Raw genomic sequence first — 16,864 nt, forward strand, 5'->3', positions numbered from 1 at the left:
TTTATTGCAAAGATATAATTTTATTAAGTTTTCATGGTCATTAAAATTAAACACATGTATAACACCTTCAGAAAGAGGAGAGGAATGCTCTGATAGTGAGTGACATTGAGACTGTGATACATAACTAATTACACATCAAATAATATTTTCAGATAAACATTTTCTGTAACTGTGACCTATTGCTTACAAAAACTGAATTCACTAATGGGAAAAATGACAAGAAAAATTATTACGTACATAAAATTTTTAATTCCCAGAATTGTTTAATTTTATACAATCTTCTGAACAAAGAACTCACAGACTGGATCAGAATTTCAGCAAATAATCATTTGGAAAGAATAAGTTACTTATTTTTAGTTGTACATTTCTTAACATTACACAATACAAATGTACAAGAACGTAATTATATTGTCTTCCAATGATAATAATTGAATTAACAATCATTGTAGAATCAATATTAAGGAAATATTTCCATTAAAAACACTAACTAGGCACTTACGTGAACAAAGGTAAGTTGTAGCAAATATTCAACAAACCATATATGATGAGTATTACATTATATTATTAAAGTGAACCTGATTATTGGTTTTCTAAAAATTGTACATACATTTCTGTAGCTTAAAATCAATAAAGTGAAATCAATTTTACAGCTTTACTAGAGAATGCAAACTCGTTAAAAATGGCTATGTATTTATTTATTGTCAATAAAAAAATTATATTTTGCCAGAAAATGCTGCTAACCTGGATTCGACCCCAGGATGAATATTTCAAAAATATCTCTAATAAAATACATTAATATAATGTATACTATCTTAAGCAGACACAAGTCTTAAGGCTATAAAATAGCACACTCCAAAGTAAAATGTATCCGTTATAAAAATGTTTGTGTTAGCAGTTTACCTACAACTAAATATGACGCCAAGAACAGTACAAGCTACAACGGGATGCAGTCCGGAAAGTGAGGACGAAGCGGATGGCGAGAGTGTTGAGCCGTTCGTCACGGCAGATGGTGATGGTGATGGTGACTGTGGCGTGCCTTCAGTTCCGGCTGGTCGGGTCACGTTGTTTAGCGATGCCGATGGTGAGTGTTGCAAAAATTTTTCTTTCATCAGGTTGCATATCGTGGGATCCCCGCTGTTCGCGGTCACAATGTCACACAACCGTTCCTGAAGACAATCCTCATCGCAGGACAGAGACGGTTCCGCCCCTTTCACGTAAAACCTGTAGAAAAAACAAACACTAATTTACTTTCCAGTATTCCTGAGATGATAACCTTTATTTCTGCATTGCAGAGAAACGAGCTGTATCTGTCACCGCCATGGCCATGGACAGCTCTGCTACCCTAGCTATAATAGGGCTGCTACCCCTATTCATTTCATATCACTCTGCAAAACCTTCAAAAATCTGTCGTTTCACTTGTGCACTAACATACCCTACCTGTTTCCTAAGCCTGCTCCAATTATGATGACAAGTTTCTCCACTCGCTACTTTCGCAAAGGTTCTCCCAACGCTCTCTCCATCTCCGTTGGTTTTACTGTGCCCTTCAACATGACTCTCCTTCTTTTGGGTTATAGCACCAGACAACCCTGCTAACAACAGCAATGCATGCAACCATTTTATGATAAAATCCCCGACCTAAAGGGTATAGGACTTGCCCAGAGACACACCCTTATTCCAACTGAACGTAGCTACTAACATGCATGCCGGAGGGCCCACAGAACCGTGAGGGGTCTCGCGTCGGCATAGCGGGATTTGGGGGGGGACTCACCAGAAGAAAAAAATTTACGAGAGTTGCTAGATTCCTACTGGGCCTCATGCGCTCTTGCTGATCTCGCCTGTGATTCTCACGCCACCTCCAGATGTCGCTGCCGCCACCGGTCCAGAGATAGGGCAGTTTGTGAGTACAGCCCAAGTGTCCAAGGGCAAACCAGCGAGCAGGTGTGATATGACTCATTGCGATAAATCCCTTTGCCAGGACTTTAGCCTTTCTCTGTTTGGCAGGAATTTATCCATTTTGCTACCTCACTGTGAACTGTCTTCCACCCACCAAGGCCCTTCGCCGGCGCCCCGTACATCCCGAGGGAAGAGACAGGTAACACAGTTCCGTGTCCTGGGTTCGTCCCTCGGATCATAAAAATCAAAATTATGTCTGCTCGTTGAAAATGTGACTTACATGTGATATTTCCGTAGCAAGTCGTGGTCCCAAGTCATACGGTTCACCAAAGATTCCAACTGTGACGGCACCAAACTATCAACACCGTATGCCTCTTTGAAAGAATACAGTTTGTACCAGTCTGGAGTGATGTACGGGTACAGATTGGCATCTGTCAAGTTGTACACCCAGCTTTCTGCGTCAAGGATGTACTGAAAAAAAAAATTACACCGTCTTTAAGCGACATATCAAAAGGATTTTTCCCGGGGTTTTGTTTAGGAGTTACATTAGGGTGATATCACAACTATGTCAAAAAACTTAAAACCTAAACATGGACCAAAAATAGCTCATGAAAGTAGAACAACTTCACGGATTTTTTTTTAGTTATGTACTTATCACGTGTAGAGGAAAAAAAATGTTTTTTTTTCCTTCAGTGGTGCAATATCATAAATCATAAAACTAAAAACTGTGACTACAAGATTTAAAAACAGCTATGTGCATTAATTGCTCAAATTTAAATATAACGCTGAGGGTGAAAAAACATAACCATTCAAGTTAAGAGTAAGAGCACAAGAGACAATTGAATTTTGCACTCATCACGTTTTACTATCAAATCATCTGCATCTATGGACAGAAAGGTTGCATAACTTATGTTGATATGTAATGAACAGTTGTCTAAAATCTTGGTTCAGAGATACTCAGCTCGATTCCCACCCTGACAAAAGCATTTCAAATTTAAAAAAAAAAATCCCCAGCATTCAGAATATCCAAGTCTGGCCTGCTCACTCCCTGTAGCGACTTCTGGGACCCCAGCAGGCACCCGGTCTGATGAACCTCATCAGTATTATTATTGTAGAATTTTTTATATATTTGTATTAATTGTCTTGTTTGATTTTTTGGTATTAGGGCAGTTAGTTAAATTTGATATTTTATAGTGGCCACGCCTTACGCCCTTATATATTTTTTATACTTGTTGTTATCAGTATTTATATTTTTACGATTTTTTAAAGGTTATTGTTAGTATCGCAAATGGGGATAAGATGCTGCCATTATTAACGTCAGCTTTTGTAACTAAGCTTGTATGGTTATGTATAGTAAATACTATTTTTGCAAATTTCTATTTTTTTAATAACATACGTCCAAAGTCTTGCCTCTTGTTTGTTTAATGGTTACTCTGCTATTATATCCTTTGAAGTTTTTGGCCTGACCCCTGGACAGTGGTGTGGGGAATTTATATTGTTTAGCTTTTTATGCCTGGTTTTAATATTTATTTTTTTCCTTCGCGCCCAGAGTGAGTCGGGGACGCAAACCCTCTTCCAATTAAGGAGGAAGAAGGGTTACAAACACTACGTTAGGACATCTACACAACCAAAAACTGAAAATGAAATAAATGCATAAAAGCCAATAGAAAGCTACATTTAGAACATTAATTCATTTAAGTTTCAAAATAATTATAAAACAAGTATAAATGATAAGCCTGGTAACCAAGCACTTAGATTATAATTAAAAAAAGAAAGGAAAGGGTAGAAAACACTACTCCAATGTAAAATTCTCATTTTAATTTTAAGTTGTTTTCACGGATGTTGGTCAAATACAAGGTCAGTCCTAAGAAGAATTTTTTAAACTACCCCCACCTTTTCGCACACTTCTTGAAAACTTATTTTCTTCCCAGAAGGTACAGAACCCATCCATTTTTTTTTTTCACACCATACCTCCTCCCATTGGCGTAGCTGTGTTCCCTTCTTACTAAGACGGGGGGTCGGGGGTCCTCCACCGGAAAATTTTGAATTTAAAAGTGCAAAATAGCGCTTCTAAAGCAGTTTTTGTATCTAAGCACTGGATACATCGATGTTAAAACTATTATTGTTTCCTTAAGATAAAATTTGAGAGTGAATAAATTACAAATAAAGTTGGGCAGAATAATATTATAAAATAAAAATATCACGGTCTAGAAAGTTGGGGGGGACAGTCCCCTCCACCCAAAAAGTTCAGGGGGACACGTCCCCCCTGTCCCCCCCGGTTCCTACGCCCCTGCCTCCTCCTCCACTTTGTTTCAGTCTTCTCCTCCTACCTTCAAAAATTATTGTATGATGTAAATATTTTTTTTTTTATAATTTGGAAAATAATCCATTATTTTGAATTTAGTCAGAAGAATAATATAATTTTTACTTTTAAGAAGACAGACCTGTAAGTTGCCATGTTGGTTTCAAATGACTTTACCAACAAATTCCCACCTCCTCCTTGGCTTCCCTGGGGGCCTGCTTCCTGTGTACTTATCCCTGTTAATAGATAAAATATTCTATGTACCTTGAGGAACTTCTTAACAGGGATTTACTGTACTTGAACTTGAATCAATCATGACTATCAAATTATTTGTTTGCTTATTTTTTTAAGTTTCGCACGTTTGTTCGCACATGCCTCGAGGCTCTGGCCGCACGCTCGCTGCCGCCCGCGGAACTCACCCACGAAGACGGATCGACAGTGTACACCTTGTAGTTCATGTTGAGGTAGGTGTACGTCGTCACCGACCCGCCGTTCATGGCGACGTTGGTCGCTCGGGACGAGTTGTCGCTCGAGTAGAAGACGTGGAACTCGTCGTTGTGGGAATGGCCGCTGAACTGGGCAGTTATCGTGTTCTCGAATCTGACAGAACATAGTTACAGGTAACACATTAGCTAGTTCTTTCCTGGTAAAGTAATACACTTGGTTACGTTCATTAATTTTTCATACAAGAGTGCTATTTGTATTTGGCAAAAGAAATATATATTTTATTATTATTATTATTATTATTATTCTGCTATGGATTTAACCCTTTCTAGTCTAATTATGTCAATTTCTAATATACACTAAATTTTAATTTTTTTGTTGTAACAAAACTATTTTTTTGGGATTTTTTAGTGTGGTAATAATCTTATAAAATAATTCTAATATTACTGTATAGTTATTGATAGTAATTAATCAATGTAAAATAATTTTTTTAATTTCATATCCTTAAAGCATGATGTCCACTAGAATGTAGGTACACCTTAACCCACACATTCAAGGTTTGAAAAACTCGGTGTATCACTGAGATGTAAATTGTCCACTTCAGTGGACGAATACACTGAAAGGGTTGAGTCAAGTTGACAGCAAAATTTGTTCCAGACGAACAAGAACGTTGAACTCAGTTTAAGAAAACTGGGTAGATATCAGAAATGGCCTCCAACCCAGCATTTGCCTGGATCAGTATCATAAAACTGTCGTCAGACCTGGCTCGGTGGATACAGGCTAAGCATCAGCAAAACAAGCCAACATTCAGCTATAGTTTGTGGGAAGGCAGGTAACCCCTACGCAAGATGGACGCACCAAAGGATAGCGCAATTCAAGTCAATGTCATATATTGACAAAGTTTGCAACTAAACTTTATTAGCACTACTAGTTCTCTAGCCACTGCAAGATTCCCTATACGGACGGATTATTCGCACATACTACGAAAAAAAAAAACAGGACATATGTAAATCTGTATTTTATTACAAGTGAGCAAATTTGAACTCTACTGTTGAGTGTATTGTGTGCAGTATACAGTAAAACGCCAAAGGCCTTCTCGGAACTCACGCAGTAGGCTGGCATGCGTTGCTATTTTTGTCTCTGTCGTGCTTTGTTTCTAGTTGTATGGTTGTTTTTTTAGTGTCTAATGAAGTCTCTGAGTACGTACAGTACTGTATCCTTGTTACGAAGTAAATACATAGCACTTTTATGTTTACATTACTGAAATGTATTCTATGTTAATTATTCAGTAAAATACAAAAATTTTAGCATCATTTAAAAAATTTTTACTACTCATTGTAACTTTTAATGTAAATGAATTTTTAGATTTTTAAGAAGAAATTAATGTTTCTTTTTTTTTGTTTCCCATTTTCGGCTCTTTTGCGGACTATCCTCGATTTTCACTATCCGCAATGGCCCTGCCACTTAATTTCGTGGATAATCGGGAGTGTACTGTATACCCCTTTTCCAATCCCTTAGGAAGTGTGGAATCTGCCGTCGTGAAGAGGAATGTTGGAAGGTTTCGTGCAGGGCCGGTTGTGCTTCCCCCGCGGGGCGCCCACCTGTCGACTATCCGGTGGTACTCGCGGCTCCAGGTGCGCACGCAGTCCCGGCTGCCCGTGGGGATGTGGTAGAGGATGTGCACCTTCTCCCCGTCACGTTCCGCCCGCAGCAGCGTCTCCGCCAGCCAGGCCAGCTGCCCGTACGGGTCCTCCGACTGGTACATCAGCCAGCTGCGGGACAGGCGCGCTGATTCAGCCCTCCCAGTCGTGGCAGCCGTCAGCGCGGCACCTTGCCCTAGAACTAGTCTGAGGCACTTCCCACACTGTGAGAAGTAAAGCCTTCCTATTTTGTGCATTTTGCTTGTGACCAAAAACAGTTATTAAAAAATAAATTAAATTAAATTTTAGCCCTAAAAATATTTTTAAAAAAATGAATGTGTTCGTCTATCCCACACAACATTCACAAAAATTTTCAAAACAAGCCAGTTTAAAATGAATGTATTAATGCTTTAGGTGGGGTCACACACGACATTTTGATTTTTTTTTTAAATTTCTATGTCTTTACTACTAGTTAAGAGCTATGTCTATAAAAATTTAACATAATAACTAGTTTTCATTGGTTGTTCTTCACAAATATTTTTTTTCCACATGTATTTCCTATGGTTATATAATGGGTGTAAAATGGTGCGCAACTGATAGCAATCATAAACTCTTGTGCTCCTTTTCTCACTTATTATATATAAAAGTTAGGAAATATCTGCCAAAAATATATGTAACAGAACAACAATTGCAAACAAGGTATAGTGTTATATTTATAGAAATAGCCCTTAGCTAGTAGAAATGATGAGAAAATAAAAAATCAACATGGTAAGTGAGACCACGCCTTAACGTATCAACATTACAGTCATTAGAGGCGATATGGAGTGACGACATGAAAATGGAGAACTGGCGAAATGAATAAGTGAGGCGTAAAGGACGAGAAGCGTAAACTAAGCAATGCTGCTGTCCGCAAAGATAGATCAATGAAATTCTGCACTCACAGATTCAAATTGTAGCAAACGATATTGTTAAGCACAATGACTCTGAGATTGTCTTGTAACTTCATCGTATAGTATCCTCCGTCAAGTATTGTTTGCTTCGCATCTTCGGTGATGTACGGAGACCACAAGTCGGACACCAGTTCGAAGAGCCAGTTGGTTGAGGTGTCGTTATCCACGTCCAACGGAGCGTACCTGAGAATCATAACATTCGAAACAGACATATATAAATGCTAAAACCAACAGGAATGTTTGGCCAACTCATAAAAATCAAAACTACAAAGAAAGGCAAATATTCTACAATTGAAAGTGAAATGGAGTTTTTCAAAACAATCACAAGAATATAAAACAATTTAAATCATAAAATATGCTATCGGAGCACGGTAGAGCCATACATAGAGATCTGGATCTGTGCAATGAAGAATTGTATTTACAATAACAGAGTAAGGAAATGTAAGAATAAATATTAAGAAGTTCTTGAGAAACTCAAAAAAGATTAAGTGAATGCACGGGGAATTAGAGGAGGGTGGCTGTATTTTACCAAAATTAACTTGTAGAGTACTATATTAATATAGACACTACAGACAATGATCGTGAAACTATAGTGACAATATAAGTGACACAGTTTTACATCAACTGTAATAGCATCGTAGTGCCAAGGTAGCATCATAATTATGTTACTATGTGCAGAAACAAATATATATCTCACCACCAACAGCTCACTACAAAAAAAAAACACAATCACTAATCAGTTTGCTAAATTAGCTGTTGATACCATTTCCAATGCCCTAATGGTCTCACAGAAAAGTATCTATAACTAAACCACTAAAAAAGTAGAATACCTATTATATTTTTTTATTAAATAATATTTTTTTTCAACCAAGTTACTTAGTCAACAATGAATTGTTCAACAGACCTTAACTTGAGAATATTGAGATGTCGACTGAATTAAATTTCCTGAGCTGCCTCATGTTAATACATAAATCTTTAATATTACTCTTAACTCTGATGTAAACTATGAAAAGAGTTTTACTAGTATTTGATTAAAAATAAACTTTGGGATGCTATTAAAATCTGCCAGATTGAAACCTGAAATCTACTTTTTATTTATAATATAACCACAACTTTTGGTACAAAACTGTGGAGTCCAAATATAACATTCTACAGGTACAAGAACAACATATGTACATAGTTAAATACTTTATTTGAGTGTATATGTATAGCGCATGAACAATGAATGTCCCTGTAGCATACTATTTTTGTGTTTCAGAATGCAAATGTATACCAATTCACATCCCCATTTTACTCCTACACTCTTTTCCCTTACCCACCATTCATTAACTTAACCATTCATCCCACCCACACAGCATCTGGTCACATACAGATATTTTTATTCAGTATTTGTACAATCCCACGCAAGACCTAAGGAAGTTCTGAGAACTAAAAATACTTACGCATTCACAGGGCTGGCTTCATGGTTTCCAAGCGCGTACACTATTTTTGAATCTGCGAACACTTCTGCGACGGTCTGGACGACTGAGGTGATGACCGCGCTGTTCGACTCGACTCCGGTCGCCCACACCGCATGGTTCACGTAATCACCAGTGACGTAGATGAAGTCGATGGTCTGTTAGTTGCGAAAGCACGGGACAAAAATAGTGACATGACCATTTGCACTTCCTTCAAAAAATATGCTATTCCATTTATCATTCATGGCTTTAAATAGTTGAAAATAATAAAATAGTTTTAAAAATGTATTTGAAGTGTGATTACCAACACTGAGGTCTTCTATTCCATGGAATCCCAGGGAAAGGACAGAACATTAGCTAATATCCCCTCCTCCACCTCCCCCCCCCCCCCCCCCCCCCCCACCAGTTTTGCTCATGAAGACATTGCAGATGCTGTACATGGGAAAGCTTCGAAAATTCAAAGTGGAATCAATAAATTTTAGTATTCAACTATTGCTTTTTTTTTGTCAACATGATTTTCACTGTTTGTTTGATAAGCTTATATGTAGATGAAATAATTGTTTGAATTAGCTCACAGTAATGTTTATTATGATTCATAATGTATAGAGCCCCAGAACTAAAAACATGGGTGCGTGGAACCAAGCATGTCAAAAGCAAAACTTCACAGGTAAAGAGATGTACAAGAAGTATAAGAATGTGAGCAAGTATGGGAGTGAGCAATTATGCAAGTGAGCAAGTATGTGAGTGCACAAGTATGCAAGTATGCATGTATTCAAGTGCACAAGTATGCAAGGGCACAGGCATGAAAGTATGCAAGTATGTGCCCCACTCCTGATCACTGCACTTTTCACTGTGTTAGGTATACTTTCCTTATGCTTTGATGAAACGATCGCCTTGAATTACCTTACCAGGTGTTTTTAAGTTTCACCTTAAAAATCTCTGATTCTGAATCAGTTAAAACTTGCAACACAAGAAACTGTGCTGGTTCATTCCCACCTTGTGTTGCTTCTTGATGAAGTCGAGGGTGTTCCGGAGCGTGTGTGCGGGCAGGTCGCAGCTACGGTAGTCCCCCCACTGCCCCGCCGCGCCGGTCTCGTCCTCAGGGTCCCCCTGCGCCGCACGGCAGCACGTTGGCTCCCCGCACGTCGCGTTGCCCTTCACCCTGTACGCCGGGTCCAGGTGGATGTCCGACAGCTGCACTATCGTCACCGCCTGCGGACCAGGGGACGACACGATCATCCACCCGGATGTCCGACAGCTGCACTATCGTCGCCGCCTGCGGGCCAGACGACGGCACGATCATCCACCCTGTGCAGTCGGCCAGCGAACGGACTGTTCTGTCGGGGCAAAATGTTTCGTCGGCATCAAGGTCACCAGAGATTTGGAGCACTCAATGGAATGAACGGGCAAGATACACGTAGGAGCACGCCGAGAAAACCTAACGGCCTAATGCAATGTCAGCCTCGTTTCCTATTTAACTTGCCGAACATTTGTGTCTGTTCCCTGCCAGAAATAAAATTAGGATCGCCTTCGTAAGAGACAAGTGATCTGACCACTCAGCCAGTCTAACACAAGAAAAATTGAGCACACAAAATTTTAATGGAAACTAAGTATTCATATACGTATTTGAGGCATATTAGAAGTCATATACGAAACGCAATACATGACAAGGGAGCATTCTCAGTGTGAATAACAACCTAAGTTGAATTACAAGGAAAACACCTTTTACTAGGCACCTTACTTAACTACTACTCTAATTTTATCACTAATACAAATATGTATACCACAATTAAAAGTTCTAAAGTACAACAAAATAAATAAAAAAATTATACTTGATTTCGTAATCTAGCTGCAAATGAATTTAGCTAACACTGGTACAAGTTTAAATAGAGACAGATATTTTAAAAGTGAATTGCAATGCTAACCTTACTTCAGTTTTTAAACTCCAACAAATAATTTTTTTCATATTTCTATTTCTTTACTTTCTCCTGCATTTTCAATTATTCAAGTTGCAATAAAGTCCAGTGTGTAAATATCTGATAAAGGATTCTAAATATTAACCACTAATAATGAATTGCTATGGGCATAAGGTTATTTAAAATTCTCACATTAAAAATACCGTAAACTAAAATAAACTAACGAGGTAACAATCACTGTAGTAAGTCCATTACTCACGGTATGTAGGTATTGCAAGCAACTTGCTACATGCAATATTCGCTACATTTATCCTTGCAAAAATGTCAGAAGGACATGTCTAGAATAGAAACCGAATTAGAATGGTTCTAGTAGGAGGTAGGCATGGCAAACCCTGGGGTTCAGTCCCATCCCTTCCAGGATTAAAAAAAACAAACGAGCAAGGAAAGAAATTTAAAAAAAACAATGAAAATCAGCTACTTATATATTATTTTATAAAGGATTATTGTATTAGTAGGTGGGCTACAGTAACTTATTTCATCATTATAGCCCTATAGGCCTTGTACACATAAGTGAACGGAATTGTTTTTCCAAGTAATCAATATTTAATGCCAGTTTAAACAAGTGTTATTATAAGTTTGTCTTTCATTCACTGACATATGTGTTTCATGTATTTAATAACAATACCTTATGTGTAATTAACACTCATTTCAAATAAATCATATAAATAACTAAATTACAAACCAAAATATGAAATGTTCCGTTTCTTCAAGAAAATTTTTACTAGGAGTTCTAAAAGTTTGCTTTTCCAAGAGATTTTATTTAAGTGCGAACAGTAAATTTTCTTTTGAAATTCAGCTATAGAGAAAAAATATTTTTTAAAAATTATACAATGGTTGTACTCAAAGCCCGATTTAGGGGAGGGCAACCGGGGCGAAAGCCCCGGGGCCTCCACAAATGGAAGGCCCCCACAATAATTTCATATAATTCTTGTCTTCGATTACATTTATGTATGTATTTAAATACTAAGAGAATCTACTTGATTTCACAATAAATAATTTATTGGAAAACTCAACTGAAAGAAATTGTTCATTTTATTTGGAACATAATTTGGGGCCAGGGTGCCTCCGTTCCTCTGCTACCCCGAGGCCTCCAGACCACTAAATCCGGCCCTGGTTGTACTGAACCCTCACCTTCACAAAACCGTGGCCTCGGCCCTGCCCGAGGTCCTCGAGATGTTTAAGTTCTTGCATTCACAACTGTGCCGCGGAACTGAAACTACACACGGCACGGCACCTCGCCGAGCGGTCGGGAAGTCTCGCTCACCTTCTCCTGCTGGACTTGCTGCGAGGTCGGCTCGGGCTTGGACCCCAAGTCCACGTCCACGGTCCACTCGTCCTCCCAGACGCAGCTGCCGCTGTTCACCACCAAACTGCACAGCTTCTGTTTGATCGCGTCGTCGTCCGTCACGTTCATGTGGGTCATCAGGAACTCAAACGCCCTCTGTTAACAAAAACAAACATTCCGAGATAAATTTTCTCCAGCTCCATAAAGTACAATTGTTGTGCAGATCGAGAGTTATTATCTTTGAAAGATTTGTGCAGTAGGAGTGCATGACTTGATGTAAGCTTTTTATGTCTGTGGAAGAAAACTACAAAAAACACAAATGACAAAAACACAAATTGATTAATCATGATTAATCATCCTGACAACATCAATTTTTTTGCTTAATTTGTGTTTTTGTCATTTCTGTTTGTTTTTTTTTTTGTAGTTTTCTTCTACAGACATACATGTGCTTAGCAATGGCGTATGTCCAAAAGCTTACATCAAGATTGCGAGTTATCAAATAAATATGTACAGTGATGGAAAGAGAGTCCCTCTGAGCATGCTCGCCCTTAAGAATTCCACAAAATTTAAGCCAAATAATGCACTTGAGGTATTGGAACCACCTGGACCTTGGGACAGTCTGTCAGACGATTATTCCTCATCATGCATGACTGGGCCATCCCTCAAATCGACATGGGGAGCAGTCGCAAAAGCTTTTAATGTTACTAGCACTCCCCCATTTTTCTAATTAAAACTTAAATCTGAGTATTGTATAATTGATTAAGTCACTCAAAAATATTATTTACAATGCACCATTTTTTTTATTTATGTATTTACCCAGCTAGAGTATGTTAATGAACAGAATTCAAACTGCCTGATTTCTTATTCATACTAGAGATGGGCAGAATGAATCAATTGACTGAATATGTAGATACATTCAAATCAAGTTTCTGTGTAATGATTCGCTCAAAATATTTGTTTAGCTCGTTCTTTTAATTCTAACCACCCACAACGGGATCCGGCACATTTCAAGAGCCATAATTGATTCACCATTCAAGTACATACGTACGTATTAGTTATGTCTAGGTGGATAGCCTTATCGTCGCTGGCTGATTATTGTAATCTGCTCGGCTTGGATAATAATCAATAATAAACTGCATTTTATTGCTCTTTAATTTTTTTTTCCACCTAAGAAAGGGAGTTGGGGCAGCTTCCTAAACCCCCCCCCCCCCCTTTCCCAAACTATATAAGACTCACACTGGTGGCTATCAGGTGTAAGTAATAAAACTTCAGGAATGAAACCCAATTAAAACTTACTGAAATGCAAAAGCTATCACACAAGTTTTTTTTTTTAAATTTGAAGAGTACAAAACAAGACAAAAATTCTTAAAAAAAAGTGGAAATGCTATCTTATCACTCACTCACCTGGTGTACTCTGACCACTCCTGTGCAGACTTCAGCCGTTTCAATATTCAGACTTTTGCAAAGATTGATCACCGCGTCCGCAAGTACGGTGATGTTGTGGTACCTGCGGTAGTTGTTCAGTACCGTGGTCGCGACCAACTTGCACAGGCCACAGTTCAGCTGAGCGTATTCCTCCACTGCGCCCTCTCCCCGCGTGTGGCGGAACATTTCCCGAACGTTGAGATCGTCCATTAACTCCTGCAGCCTTTCTGAGCCGCAGCCCGCTTCAACGAACTGACTCAGCTCTACGGAGAGTTCCGTCATCTTATCATCAACTAGAAAAAAGACAAAAATTATAAATTATACCGGCATCTAAAATGTTTGTTTTAAGTCAATACATTATTTTCAAATGTATGTTATAATGTTTTCCAAATGTCTAATCACTAGGAACAAGATTTTATGGTTTTATTTTTACATCTATTTTGTTTTTTTTTAAAAAACAGGAGATTTTGGTGTGGTTTTTGTGTTGTGTTGTTGTGTTTATTCATAAAAATGGAGTATTTAAAAAAATATGAAACTAAAAATTATTTTTAATACATATTTCATCAAAATATTCTCATTTTGATTGACACATGATGCACTTATACCATAAAATAATTTGTAATAAGCATGTCTCGAAAAGAAATACCTATGTATTCAAAAAAAATAAAAAAATTGGCATAGTTTTGAGTGCTTGAAAAATGTGCCAACATGTTTAATGTAAACTATGTAACTAATAAATGATGCAAGGTCGAACAACATGATATTAATTTTTTCTCAATCCATTTATTTTATTCATTTTCGTTCAAAAGTCATGTTACATAATTACATTTAATGAATTTACGATAGATAACATTTTTATGGTTTGAGTTAAGTTATGTGAAACTGCTGATTGATTTCATGTTTATATGTAGTTGCATTTCAGTGCTGCATGGTGTATTAAAGCTTGTCCCACACGATTCAACAGTTACATGCGCTTTGCGCATGCAACTTGGAAAATGTTGAATGATGCAAGTTGAAAGCGCTCAGTGAATTCAAGGCACACGTAGGTTGTTCCCACACGCGTGTGCAGCAACGCATGCGTCATAAGAGACATACTATTGTATCGAAAGTGAAGCCCGCCAGAAAGCGACTGCCGAAGACGCACGAGATTCGCACTGATGGCGAGACTCCTTGCGCACAGCCGTGCGCTACCAAATTCCAGGAAATAACGCACGTGCTAGTGGCATGCGTCACTTGCGCTACTGCTCGCGCTTGACGCATTCCTCAAATTGAACAAAAAGTTGAATCGTGTGGGACCACCTTAACTCACATATTGGTGTTGTCCGTGTTGTATTGACTAGCTTTGCGATGTTATTTTGGTTTTATGCAATTCACCACATGATCTTGTCACTGTTAATCACACTTGAAGCTGAAATTTCTGCCAAACTATCATTGGCTTACCTTCCTTCTATAAAACCCAACAATAAAGATCAGTTCAAGTAAAAAGATAGATGAATAACTACATTAAATGAAAATAAAAGAACCTCCATTAGATTACAGGCCACAGCAGCAATATTCAGAGTTTAAGGGACCCGCCTCGTCAGGGGTGTATGTGTGTTAGTGAGGCGGGATGATAAGCGCGACGCTCGCTGGTGCTTTCAGCGCGGTATCGCCTCTAAGCGCAAGGCTGTGAACTGGCGCGCATTCGTCTCGTCGTCACAGGATAACTGTGAAATTTCAGCGGTGACCGTAACATTATATGGCGGAGAAATGAAGATAAAGGTGTTATGCAAGCCCCTTAAGTGCTTTCAAGAATCTGTATTGATTGTTTTATGCCTAAAAATTACTCTGAAAACACGCGTTTAAGCCATTTTAACTCTTCTAGAAATACAGTTTAAAAACTTAATCCGAAATTAAAAGTACTTTTCGGTCCTCAGCGAACTCTTAAATGCTATTCGTAAATAGGCCCCACTCGGATATCTTGAGTAGTTTTGAAATCGCGTTGTTTTTCCTGAAGCTCTGCACACCGTATGTGTGCCCAGGTAGGCGGGCCCCTTAAGGCCCCATATTAGTACTTATTAATTCTTTGATTGATTCTTCTGTGTACGAATGACACATCAGTCAAGCCCTCAACAACAAAATAAAAAGTAACCAAATGTGTGAAATTAAAAAATATGAAATTCAAACAAGAAACCATTGTCGCAGAGATTTGCAATGTGCAAGAATTCTGTTGAAATACATTCCACACATGCAGTACATTTTAGAAAGCAATTTAATAATAAATGTGCAAAATTTGCCCATAATTTTGACTGTCAGAATGTGACAATGAACTTGCTCTCTGTACGTTACCTGCTACAGGAAGTCCAAAGACATCGCGTGAAGCGAGAACAAACACTACAACAGCTGTGAATTGAATCATGTTGAGGCAAGGTGTAATGTGCAAAATCCTTCGAGCTCACATGCTCTTAAATACCAGCACATGATTTCCAAGTCACATGGCCACATCAAACTGCCACGGTCAAATGTTATCAGAAAATAACATAGCATATTATCAGATTATGCTATTCAATAGATAATTCCACTCTCATCATTTCAGGGAGATAGTAAATCATTTTTTTACACCTAACCCATGACCTTGGTTTGTTATTTTTATGTCTTAACAATTGTGATTGGCTATATGGTATCAGCATTTACTAAACTAAAAAAATTAATAAATAAAAATCTATCAACTATCAGTTATTATTAAAAAAGTTGGTGAAATCTCTAGAACAATGATGAATAGTGAAGGAAAAATATGAACTCTAAATGGGTTGTAAATTCAGTACCCCTAGTGGAGGAAATCAACAGACTTGAGATACAGCTTCAATACTTTGGAATTGAACCTTACACCAATAAAATTAATTTTGAAAATGTCAAATATTGAGATTAAAACTTGGAACAAAAAAATTTTGCAAAAATTTACCCATCCCACTCTTCTCCTAGCTAAAAACATTTTTTCACATGAAATGATTCTGTGTTTGCTCTTCACATTGCTTCTAGTAGATGGGTTTGCTTTTGCCGTATGTGGTTTTGAAAACTGCCGCAATAGAGGCATCAGAGTTAGCCTGCCCATGCAGCATATATGTACATTACATAGGCTGGATGTACCTTGAGGTGTTTGAGTCTTTTGGCCAGCCAACTTGTAAAAAGTGAACTCTGCAGAGGAAGCACAAAAATGGGGCAAATATCACAATGTTGGGAGTATGGGCTCCCTTCTTTCTCATTTGCGTTCGCATAGTAATTGCCAACTTTAAGTCCTCCTCAATCAACATAGATATGCCGCAGTCACACCTTATGTTTATGTTTAGTTCTGTCGCATGTATGACCACGTGAAGAAGACAAGTTTCAATAATGCTGTAATATATGTAGTACTATTTCAATAGACAAATTTTAGTATTTTACTGACTTATGTTTATAATCACTGAAAAAAGCAGTATAAGTTGAAACATTAAAACCAATGTTGAGATTAAAACT

General features: G+C 38.0%; 1 protein-coding gene across 1 annotated transcript; it reads right to left on the reverse strand.

Moving 5' to 3' along the window:
* On the reverse strand, nt 1-16,212 carry LOC134543030 (sphingomyelin phosphodiesterase-like). Its single transcript, XM_063387728.1, has 10 exons — nt 15,701-16,212; nt 13,352-13,665; nt 11,927-12,103; nt 9,683-9,898; nt 8,672-8,844; nt 7,221-7,412; nt 6,241-6,411; nt 4,615-4,795; nt 2,174-2,364; nt 1-1,221 (listed from the first exon to the last, which is right to left on the reverse strand). Exons 1-10 carry the CDS (start codon nt 15,768-15,770, stop codon nt 897-899), a joined length of 2,010 nt encoding a protein of 669 aa, XP_063243798.1. The 5' UTR covers nt 15,771-16,212; the 3' UTR covers nt 1-896.
* Between the last annotated feature and the right edge of the window lie 652 nt (nt 16,213-16,864).

The sequence above is a fragment of the Bacillus rossius genome (genome assembly GCF_032445375.1).
Source record: "Bacillus rossius redtenbacheri isolate Brsri chromosome 9 unlocalized genomic scaffold, Brsri_v3 Brsri_v3_scf9_2, whole genome shotgun sequence".
NCBI lineage: Eukaryota > Metazoa > Arthropoda > Insecta > Phasmatodea > Bacillidae > Bacillus > Bacillus rossius.

Coding starts and splice junctions, on each gene's coding strand:
- LOC134543030 (XM_063387728.1), bottom strand. CDS start 15,770: ATGATTCAATTCACAGCTGTTGTAGTGTTTGTTCTCGCTTCACGCGAT. Junction 13,666..15,700: donor CTTTGGACTTCCTGTAGCAG/GTAACGTACAGA, acceptor TCTTTTTTCTAG/TTGATGATAAGATGACGGAA. Junction 12,104..13,351: donor GAGTGGTCAGAGTACACCAG/GTGAGTGAGTGA, acceptor TTTTGTTAACAG/AGGGCGTTTGAGTTCCTGAT.